The 11896-nt window shown below is 47.7% G+C and overlaps 1 protein-coding gene across 3 annotated transcripts in view; it reads right to left on the reverse strand.

Moving 5' to 3' along the window:
- The window catches only part of ZFP64 (ZFP64 zinc finger protein), a 64330-nt gene extending 52647 nt beyond the window's left edge, over window positions 1-11683 (reverse strand). Inside the window, exons 1-2 of one of the 3 annotated variants that reach the window (XM_036901950.2) lie at window positions 10723-11683; window positions 7514-7753 (exon numbers count right to left, since the gene is read on the reverse strand). In XM_036901950.2, coding sequence (XP_036757845.1) covers window positions 7514-7753; window positions 10723-10768 — 286 coding nt within the window. In that variant the 5' untranslated portion in view covers window positions 10769-11683. The remainder of the gene's footprint in view (window positions 1-7513; window positions 7754-10722) is intronic. The other 2 variants (XM_036901949.2, XM_036901948.2) reach the window with 2 other exon arrangements.
- Between the last annotated feature and the right edge of the window lie 213 nt (window positions 11684-11896).

An 11896-nucleotide genomic window follows, 5' to 3' on the forward strand; every position in this document is an offset into this window, starting at 1 on the left:
CAGCCCACCTCGGGATCTCTCGATTCCAATTCAATAGTTCTTTAGAACAAGCCTCCACCAGTGTAGCACAGAGAAGACAGGTAGTGACTCATAGCACCTTGCTACGCTGATGGACAGTGACTGCAATGGGGTATGTGGGGGGGACTTGATAATATGGTAAATGTAGTAAGCACAACGTTGCTCATGTGAAACCTGAGCATAAGATTGTATATCAATGATACCTTAATAAAAAAATAGAACAAAACAAAATAAAACAAAACAAGCCCCCACTAGCTGGCTTAGGTTTTCAGGACGCTGCTCAGACTCACCAGGCAAAGGGTCTGGGTATCTGCATGTTTCACTGAAGCTTCAGGTAACAAGGTTTACAAACGCTGCAATGAGGACTTCACTGAGGGGTAGTGTGTAGTGGGCAGATGCACAGATTCTGCAGCTGGTAGCCCAGCTCTGAGACCCAGTTCTGCCACTTCTGGTTCTGTCACCCCGGACATGTTACTTAACCCCTCATGCCTTAGTTCATTATTGGTAAAATGGAGATAAAAATTCTTAGTAACTAATTTACGATTGTGAAAAACTACCTCTAGTACTTGGAACAGTGCATGACATATGATGAGCACTTCGTAAGAATTAGCTATTATTATTACTATTATTACCAGATCCTTCTGGCAAATCACTACATAATTTATTTTACTAAATCGCTTATATGTTCAACAACCTTCCGTGTCTCCACAGCTCCTTCAGAATAAAGGCCAGAGCGGAAGCATGGCTGCTATCACAGACGCCCTGTGCCATTTCTAGCTGCTGTTAGCAGATCGTGCCTTGAGCTTCCCCACTTCTAAACCATCATTAGGAAATGCCCCCTTCCCACCATCTTCCTCCCAAAGGCCAGCCTATTCCTTGATCTCACTCACAATTTTTTCCCTGGCTTTCCCCACTGGGACCCATCTATTCTGTTAACTCTGCCCAAGGCAGTGCCTGTCGCAGATGGCTAGGTTTATATGTCTTATGACTAAATCCTCCTCCTTGAAGGCCCTGGAATTCGCCAAGGGTAAGCACCTCCGTTAGCTGGCACAGTCCCAAAGCTGCCCTCACTGAGCCCTCAAGATGAGACGGACGCCAGGCCACATGCCTCATGCACATTGACAAATCTAATTCATACAGCCGCCTTTTCCTAGGCTCATTTTATTGAGAGCCTAGAATGTGCTGGAAGCAGGAAAACAAGTCTGATTAGGTCTGTGCCCACAGGGGGATTTACAGTCTAGTAAACTAGAAATTATACTACTGATTTGGGGCCCATGCACCAAACCAAGCCTTAAGGCTTTCAAATCATAGAGCTGGTCTTCCCTATGTGAGTGTCCTCTGGGCAGTGACCCCTAGGGACACACCTGTAGTTGAATACGTTTATCATGCATTACGACAAGGAACGCCTCACACCACGGGAACTGTGCAGCCTCTCAGTAACGGGGAGGGTGGGGGGCGGCTAGACAGGACTTCTTATAGGTTGGAGGCTCATGGTAGATGATTTTGGGGAAGGGTTCAAGGACACCTGCAACGGAAGCTGTCAGGAAGTGGGGAAAAGTCTATGAGCTGATACCTTAGTAAATATTACCAAGAAGCAGAGAAGCTAAAGCCATAGTAGGCAGAGAAGCAGCCATCATGCACATGACAGGGGGAGGGGATGTCTGGTATTGTGTGGCTCAGATGTGATGACAGAGGGGTTTTGTTTTATCCTGTGCCAGTGTGGTCACAGAGGAGCCCTGGATCATGTTGACGTTCTGGGAAACTTTCTGCTCAACAGGAGAACAGCATGGCCTACCTGGGAGAGCCAGCCTAGCTTCCAGCAACCCCAAGGCCTAGCTGATGATGGCTTCTGGCTGTTAGGGGCTGCTTTTCTTCTCAGAGGGCTGCCTGCAGGTCACCACTGGAGCATATCTGTTGCTACATTTGCTGCCATTGCCTCAGAATTCACTTCTCTAGCTGAATAACTAATTCTAACTGTGATAAGTAAGTGCTAGGTGAGAAAAGTGAGAAACCGAACTTTAGGGTGTGGGGAGAGGGAGAAATCTCAGCCAGCTTCTAGGTGGAGGTGACTTTCAGCCTGGGATCTAAATATGAGAAATTAACAAGAGGCAGGAAACATCATGCTAGGTCATATGATCCATTCAACTACTTTTGGCTGAGGGCTTGCCATGAGCCAGGCCCTGGGCCAACATAGCCTATGTGCTGTTTCTTTTAATTTTCACAGCCTCCTGATTCAACAAGCAATAAAACCTAACACTGACAGCTCTACATGTCTATTGTGTAGGAGTCCACTGAAGTGAGTACTACTGTTCCTTCCACCTACAGTAGGGAACACAGAGACCCAAGTTACCTGTTCAAGGTGGCCTGGTTAGCAAGTGGTGCTGCTGAGATATGAACCCAGGCGGTCTGGCTCAGGACCCCAGACTCTTAACTACCAAGCCCCATGGCCTTTCTGATTCTTCTGTCACCACTTTATAAAGGGGACATCAAAAGCTCTTATAAATCGCACTGGCCGTGTGGCTCCTATGGCCCTAGGCAACCAGGCCTCAACCTTAGGGGCCTGACTCCAAAGCCCCATGACTTTAAAGCCATGAACTTAGAAAATTCATGTGAGATGCTAATTGTTTCCATCAACATCAAGAGCTTATTTTATTGCTCCCATAGGAAAGTTCTTAAATCAAATGTCAAACAACAGGCAGCTTTCAAAGCTAGAAGGGAGAGAATAAATTTTACTTTACATCCAACTATCACTGGGCAGAGAGGAGACATGAGCTGAGTATGGACGAGTTCAGCTTAACCAGAGATTGAAGAGTGACGTCATCTGGACAATATCTGGGTCAGGTATCTGGAGAAATCTGCTAGTGTTGGGGGTCAGACTGCAGTTTTGGGCAGTGAGGGGTTCTTCAACCCCGTTGAGACCCAGAAAACCCCAAGGAGCTTGTTAAAAACACAGGTGCCTGAGCCTCAGCCCAGGGATTCCGACACAGAGGTGGAGCCCAGGTACCAGCATCTTTAACAAGCTTCCTGGGGATTCTGGTCTATGCGCAGGTCTGGGAACTGCCAGTAAGTGTGACACCAAAGCCCAGGCTCAGGGGAAGCTGGCACAGAAAACCAAGCTACACAGTGTAAGAGGGAGGAAAAAAAGCAGCCTTCTGCTTGTTTATGGTACAGAAACAGGAGCAATCAGAAGGGGCAAATGAGTCGGGCAGAGACGTAACAGACTGCCCGCCTCACCATCCATCCATCCATCCACCACCCGTTCATGAATCTCTGTATTAGTAAAAGCTGTCAGGTACTGAGCCCAGTCAGGCTGCCCCAGGCCCTTTATGTGGGCTACCAGAGTCCTCACAATGATCCAATGGTTATTAGGCATTAGGCACCCAGTTCTATTACCTAACAGAGGACGCGCCATCTAACCCTCTCTTACAGATGAAGAATGCAGAGAGAGTAAGCCCCTGGCCCGGTCCAGGCTGCTGGTGCTGGCGGGCAGGCCCAGCAGTCTGCGCTTGGAGCTCCTTCAGCACCGAGCAGTGGGTGCCACCGTGAGCTGGGCAGAAAGAGGACTCCAGGCCCGCCTGGCCTGAGTGTACAGGGTACCTGGCAAAACTCAGCCATGGCCAGAGTGAGTGCCTGAAGGGCAGTGGAAGCATTCCGAGGAGGTTGGAGGGCTCTGAGCAAGGAACTAGGGGGACGGGGGAGAGCGGCTGATTGGGGGTGAGGTCTGCTTCTCTGATGGGTATAAGATTCGGGCAGCTGTTCATTTACTCAACAGAGAACAGTGCTGGGGATCTGTGCTGAACCCAAGGGGCGCGGGCCCTTACCTCATAGTGCTTACAGTTCAGTGATGGGATGGGCCTTAAGTTTGTGCCACAAACAATCATTTAATTTTGGGGGCCTGACCCAGTTTGGGAGAATAGTGTATGTCTGAGTGTACGTATGATGTCAATGAAGGGCTCTTTGAGGAAATGCCTTTAAGCTCAGCTTGGAAATATGCATAAGATTAAGTCAGTCCCAGCTGTAAGAAAAGTAGGCTGTAGATGTTAGATGGAAAGTAAAATTTATTCTCTCCCTGCTAGCTTTGAAGAGAGGAAATGCCTTTAAGCTCAGCTCGGAAATACGCATAAGATTAAGTCAGTCCCAGCTGTAAGAGAAGCAAGCTGTGCATGAGGTATTAGGGAATGGTGGGGAGTGCCCCCCAGGGCAGCCTGACTGGGCTCAGTACACGACAGCTTTTATTAATATAGAGATTCATGAACGGGTGGTGGATGGATGGATGGTGAGGTGGAACAGCACATACAAAGGTTCTGAGGCTAGAGGATATGTGGCTTATTTGGAAAACAGGAAGGAGATCATCATGGTCACTGCAATACAGAGTGGAGGGGAGCATCCCGAGATAAAAACAGATTCTTTGTGTATAGACTGTCATGTCAGGTGAAGATGGGAAACGCATTTCTGGCAGAGGGAACAGCATAAGCAAAGGCTCAGAATCCAGAAAGATACAATGGCCACAAAAAAGTGTAGGCCTTAAAGCCTCCTCACACTGGGGCATCATTTTATAGACTTCACACCCAGTGTGTGGGGTCCCTGGGGGGTTGTTTGTAAGGACAGGGAACTGAACGTTCAGTCTTCAAGGAGAAGACCACCAGGGTAAGGGCCAAAACGTACAAGTCCTGGGACCGTCCTGAACTTGTGGTGGCGCCCTGGCCATGTCTGTGCCCACCTGCAGCTTCACTCTGCCCTGCTGTAAAATACGAAGGCTGTACCAGGTTCATCTTTAAGGTGGTTTTAACATTTTCTTGGTGACTTCTTCTAAGATGAGAATCAAGATGAACTCAGGAGAAAGTGGGAAGACCTCCAGGTACTTTTACTAGGGTTTAGGAGTTGATCAGTTAATTCTATTTCCATGTTGTAAACACTCAGCAGAAATGTTATTTTGCATGCACTAAGGAAACAAGCACAGAACTTTGCTTCTTGCCAAAAAATTCGAACACCACACCAATACACAACTGCTAATGCAAAAGTTGGCAGCCCCACCCCAGATGTTCTCTACTCCTCAGTTCCAGATTAACTACTGGGTAAACACTGTTTGAGAACAAGTTGGTGGGCTCAACTGGGCTCACAGATGTATTTTGTTTGGCTAACAAAGTTCTTTTTTTTTAAATTAAAGTATCATTAATATACAATCTTATGTTGGTTTCAAAATGTACATCATAGTGGTTCAATAGTCCCTGTGATCAACTTATATTGTGATTGCCAATTATTATGCCCTTTATCCACCTTCCCCCCACCCCCTGAAACTGCCCACCGCCCCCCCTTGGTAACCACTAGTCACTTCTCAGTGTCTATGAGTCTACTGCTGTTTTATTCCTTTTGTTTTGCTTTGTTTTTATATTCCACAGGTAAATGAAATACGGTATTTGTCTTTCTCTGCCTAACAAAGCTTTAAAATGTGGGAAATTTCACACTTTTCAACTCCTCTGAAACATCCAAATATCTAACTGACTGGATCCAAATAGCAGCTGTACCTTTGAATGAGTCATGCATGCTTCCTCCACTTCACCACACTCCCCACCATTCCCTAATACCTACGCACAGCTTACTTCTCTCGTTAACATTACCTGTTTCATTCCTGTTCTAGAAACTTTCCTTGAATATATTACTATGTATGTATGCATATGTATGTTTTTTTACACTTACCTGGGGAACCTTTTTACGTCTACACACAGATCTAGCTCCCCTTCTCAAGGCTAAGTCATATTCCATCATCTGAATCTCTGATATTTACATATCTTGACAAATAAATACAAAGGTTCCACTTTCTTTATAGTATATGCTGTAAACAAATATCTTTGCACATTTGTTTATGAACTTCTATCAGATAAATACCTAGAAGTGGACTTATTGGGTAAATGTGTTTATGTACATTTTAAAATTTGAAAGATTTAAAATTTAAGCTGTTAAATTTAAAAGCTATCACAAAATTGCCCAGGTTATATGAATTTACATCCCTGGAAGATGAAAGTGGTATCCTTGCCCACTTTGATTTGCATTCCTACATTTCTAAGGTGATGGAGCATCCTTCTCTGTTTACTGGTCTGTGGTGTATCATCTTTGCCCTTTGCTGACGTTGCCACTTGGCTATTTTTCTCTACTTTCACTGGCTCTTTTGGATACTTTATATGTGAGGGACATTAGGCCTCAGTCATATATGCTGCAACTGTTTCCCCAGTAGTTTTAAGACTTTATAATACATTGTTTCTATTTTAGAAAAACTGTAACTTCATTGCAATCAATACATGATTCTTTTTCTTTTGCGGGGGGGCCCACAACCTATCATCTTTGGAGGCATAGCATTAATATTATATCAATTAAAAAATTTAATGTCTTTAAAATTTAATTTAAAAATTGAAAACATTTTCCATTTACCTGTAGGACCCAGCAATGTCTGTACTATCTCAATTAAGTGGGTTACTTCAGACTTTTAAACTTATCTGTCTGGCCCCTCAAGACAGATTATATAGGTGTACATACAGGTGTGTGTGTGAGTGTATAACATTTACTCTAGAATTCTTATGGTTTTACTGTGCACATTTAAGTTTTGGGTCCATCTGCAGTTTATTTCTGGTGGAGGGAGTGGATACAACCAAGAAGGGGACTGAATTTCTCTGTTTTCCTGGTTGGCAGTACAGCGGGAGGGAGGCAGCAATGCCTATCTGTAGATATAAAAACAGACGAACCCCATGTTTTTTGTCCTTTTATATAAATAATGCAAAGTCAGGGCTCACACACATACTCCCATCACCCATAATAACCACTTTTTTTTTTTCTGAGCGTGAGAAGGCTTTATTTCAGGCAAAAAGTACACATGCTAAGAAAGGGGAGTGCGAGCCACCTCAAGGAGCAGGCACACTGCAGGGCTTGGGATTCTGTCTGTTAAGGCTTTCAAGAGTGGGGCAAAGGGCGGGAGGCATGTCATGGGCTTGACATGCGGTCTCATGGTGTCTGTTTCCAGTGAGAGACATTATGTCACCATCTATCGTCTGTCCTCTAGATATTCTGTAAGATAAACTTAATACAAGGAATTTCTTGAACTTGTTTTTCTCCAGGATGTTTCTCCTCAAGCAGTGGGGACGGATCGTTTAGGACTGCTTGCCCTACCTTCACATAGGGTAATAGAACCACCTTTTTTTAATGCAGTGTATTTCCTCCCAGTATTTTGTTCTTAGTATACAGATTTTTGTTTTAGAAATCTTTTTCTTTTTGTCTGTTTGTTTTGACCAACATGTGACCACATTTATAATGGCTAACACTTAATGTTTTAACCCAGCAGTTCCCAAATGTGGCCGGGCAGTTGGCTTCCCAGTGGAGCTTGTTAAAAATAATGAATCGGTACCCTAGGGGGTGAGCCCTGGGAATCCATACTTTTTAAGAGTTCCATGAAGGTGTTTGGGACATAGCCAGGCCAGCTCTAATCGACTCCCCATCCCCCCAGTACCTGTGATCGTCTGGGTCTCTGAAGTGATGGTTCTGGTGGTGGTCTGCGTCTGGGAGGCAGGTACCGTTTCCTCCGATACAAACTGGACTGTGCTGGGGGCGGCCCCGGATGTGCTGGTCAGCTGGCAGCCACTTTGCTTGTGAGCTACAAAGGCATCCAGGTTGTTAAACTGCTGCTTGCAGATGCCACAGATGTGGATGTCAGGGGTGAGCTCCACCAGCACCGTTGTGCCCCCTGGAACTCCATGGGACAAAGGGAAAGTCACAGATTAATTCCAGACAGCTTGCAATTATAACACAAACCAGACCCAAGGTAGGAAAAAAGGTGAAAAAGGAGATAGGCACGGCTTATTGCTGGCCCAAGGTCCATTCCATTCCCCAATTCTTCCTTACAAACAAAATCCCAATTCTGGCCCAGGAGCCATGTACCCAGAACCAAGTGGGGGCCATGATGCACCGTTGCCCACGGGGGGCACTAGTGGCATTTTACCAGTAGCCGTCATCTCCTACCCCAACTACACTTCCAGTCATTATGGAAACCAATCCCCTACTTCCCTCCTCTTCCCACCCATGAGAACACTAGTTTAAGTAATCTTGGTCCCCTACATACTTGGGAACTTCTGAGGAAAATTTGGCTAATATGATAAAAAGAGAGCAGACATGGTTTGGTACTGCTTTCCTGTTCTTCAGCCTTGAATGCAGATGTGATGCCAGGGGCTTCTACAGCCATGTTGTAACTATGAGGAAAATGCTAAGGTCCCTACAGAGCTGGCCCTTAGTTCACTGATCGCCTGAATCAACTAGTTTCAGGTTTCTCATTAGGCCAGTATAGTTCAGTTTGTTGATAGGGATATTAGTCCTCAGTAGTAATGATACTGAGAAGTCAATACTGTATTAACATTTGCAAAGCACTTACCACGGGACCTGGTGCTATATTAGGAAATGCTATATAAATGTTTGTTAAATAAATAAAATCCATTAATACGTCTCTAACTGATATGATTATCTTAATATCTATTTTTAAAATTTCTTTGCCTTATTATGATAAAGCATTATAAAATGTCATGTTTATAAAAGAAAATTTGGAAGAGAAGAAACATGGGGAAAAAATCACAATCTTCCCATTTACATGTACCATAAGCATTACAAAATACCTTCCTCCATACATTTTCTTTATGCTTAAAAATTCTTTAAGATCATAATGTACTATAAAACTGAGCTTTCTCCTACATGTCACATAAGCACCGCTATACTACTAAAATCTTTATAATTATTTAATGACAACATATTAAATTTTCCATGTGATCCACCTGCCATTATCTCAGTAGCTATGAGGGCTTTATATTATTTCCAATTTTCCCCAAATCTAAATAATACGAGAACTACCTTGGTGCATATACAGTTTGTACCATCCATCTTAAGTTTCTGAGAATTCATAGAATATTTACATCACGCTCACTTTTCCTCAAATCTAATGAAGACAAGAAATCTGTGCGGAAATACAACTTAGTTGACTTGCTAAGGAGAGGTACTCTGGGCTGAGCAGTGTTATGTTTTATAAGCCACCCTGCAGAGCGCCCTGTGTACCTAAGTACTTTAAAACCAAGGAATGAAGAACGGAACCTTTTCTACGCTGCGGGAACACCTCCTCCCTGGAGCTACCGAGATGCCCATGGGACCAAGAGGAGAAGAAGTTACCCTGCAATGAAGTGATTTGCATCGATGAGGATTCCCTAATGAATGGACAGGACTAATACCCAGTATGAAAGGGTTTTAATAACCAATAATGCTGCTGATATGTGGCAGATGCACAAACAATGCCTTAGACTTCCGTTAGACAATTTACCAACAGCAACAGGCTTGGGTTTTCTCATCTGTAAAATGGAGAGAAGTTTCTGTTCCATAGGAGATGGTCATGAAGACTGAGAGATGGTGTCTGTACAAGGCCAGCTCAGGGGTCCGCATCCCTCTGCATGTTACCTGGTGGGGTTATTACTGAGGTACCTATCTTAATATGGAAGTATCCCCTTCTGGAAATTTGGAATGATAAAATACATCTGCCTCCCTCACTGGTAGTGAGGATGAACTGAGGGCAAATCGCAAACACTAGATCCAGATACCGCTCATCGGAAACAGAAAGAATTCCTTTATCTTTGCAAAGTTCTGCAAACCCATCCCAGCACCAGAATAACCTGGGGGAGCGGCGGCGTGTTATACCTGGACACATCTAAGCCGCACTTCAGAGACACTGAGCCATTATGTAGGAGAGGTGCAGGAGGGTTGGTGTTTAGGGAAATCTGTGCCCTTCACAAATTATGCAAAGAATACCCAGCCAAGTTTGGGAGCCAATGTCTCGAAACCTGTCAACGGTAACAGCTAGCAAGCTAAGCCCTCACTATGTGCCAGGTCTCTGCAAACCTCTGTGCCCGGGGTTCGCAAACTACGAGAATCCGAATCGCCCGGGTCCGGCCCGCAGATCCCGCCCATCCCAACTGAGGGGTGGGGCGCGGAGAGCTTGCTTGGTGGTGGTTTTTTTTTTTTTTTTAAAATAAGCGCTCGCGCTCCCAGGTGGCTGGTTTGCGCTCAGTCCCTGGACCACACTTTGGGAAACAATGCAACGGACGAAAGCAGGAACTCCGAAAAAACCTGCTGTCCTCATCAAGAAAATTAAAATGAACCCAAACTCAAAGAAAGCGACACGGCCCCTTTCCCCATTCAGATCTTCACCGTTAACGTGGAAAAGGCTTTGCGGGGCGCCGGCAAGCTCAGGCGGCAGACCTCGTGAAACCCTCGGTTCCTCACACTTCAAGGATTTTGAGCCACCGAGACAGAAGTTTTCGCATCGACCATGCCGCGGTTACCCCCAAATCCCCCTAAACCCCGCAGCGGGGGGCGGAGGGGCGGCGGCGAATGGCCCGAGGGGGTGGCGGTTGTCTGAAAGGCATGCCCTCCCCCACCGCTGCCTTGCAAGGGGTCTTGCGGGGCTGGAGAGCGCCCCCCGCCTAGCGCCAGGTTGGGCGCCCCACCCCAAGTCCACGCCGGCGCCCCCTGCACGGCGCGCCCGCCGCGGTCCCCAAGACGCCGGCTCCCGGCCGTCACCCCGATTTCGGGGCCCCGGGCCTGCTGGCTGCGTCGCAGACGTGCTTGGGCCCGGGCCCCGGAGCGCGCACTGGGCCCAGGAGCGCGCACTGCGCCCGGAAAAGCACTTACTTTGCACCGAGCCGGGGAAGCTCTCGCCCTCGCTGCTCGCGTTCATGGCCGCAGACTGGGAGGTCCCCGGCCGGCCGGGGTGTCAGGGCGGGGGGCGCTGATCTACATGGTGCCAGGACTTTTCCTTTTATTTTTCCACACCCCCAGCCTTCCTTCTCCCAACTCTGCGAGGCGGGGAGGACGGATGTAAAGCAAGCTCCACTTCCGCTGCCTAGAGGGCGCTGGCCGGGCCCTGCCGCCCCAACCTGGCTTTGCATCAGCGGCTCCCGGAGAAGCGGCGAGCCAATCCCGATGCCCGGGCCCTGCGACCCGGGCCCCGCGGAGCCCCCCGGGATCCGGATGGCGCGCACGCGTCTCCGCGGCACGGCGACCGCGGGTGGCTAGGGAAGTGCCCGCCGGGCCGCGGCAGCCGGCGCGCCGCCCGCACCCCTTGCGGTCTTGGCCGACGCTTTGGTCTCCCCGGCTCGGGCGTCTTTGCACCTGCCGCCCCGAGCGTCCGGTCCCCAAGACGTCGCTCCCGGGGCGCCGGAGTGTTGGCGGAGAGGACTGGGCGGTCGGGGCGCGGTGGGCATGGGAGAACCCCGGCTGAGAGCCGGCGCCGGGCACAGCAGCAGAGCGCTGGGCGGGTTCGCTGACCAGCTAGTGGAATGAGGAGGACCGTGATCACGTGTGTGAGAGTAACATCTGGGATCAAACGCCGAAGGCCACCTGCTCCAAGGGTCTGCCGACTTTATCGTGCACAGTCACCTGGAGGGCTTGTTGGAACACAGACTGCTGGGTCCACCCTGGAGTTTATGATTCTGTAGGTCTGGGGCGAGGCCCGAGAATGAGCATTTCTAAGTTCCCAGGAGCAGTCCCTGGTGTTGGTCGACACTGCCCTCTCTGCTCTGTCCCCGATCTTATCTGCCACTACTCTTCTCTGTGGCTTCAGTGCCCAGCAGTCAAGTGTTAAGGCTTTGCGTCACTGTTCCCTCGGTATCCACCTGCCGCCCTTCCTCATGCCTTCAGGTCTTGATTCAAATTCACGTCCTTAGAGAGGACATCCTTGGCTGACGCATTCTGATATTGTGGCTCGCGTCTCCTGGTCTGTTTTATCCTTCTTCGTGGCACTTAACTGTATCTAACGTTATGTATCCGAAGCCAGTCTATCTCTCACAATCGTCCTGGTCTATCA

Source organism: Manis pentadactyla, chromosome 5 (genome assembly GCF_030020395.1).
Source record: "Manis pentadactyla isolate mManPen7 chromosome 5, mManPen7.hap1, whole genome shotgun sequence".
Classification (NCBI taxonomy): Eukaryota; Metazoa; Chordata; class Mammalia; order Pholidota; family Manidae; genus Manis; species Manis pentadactyla.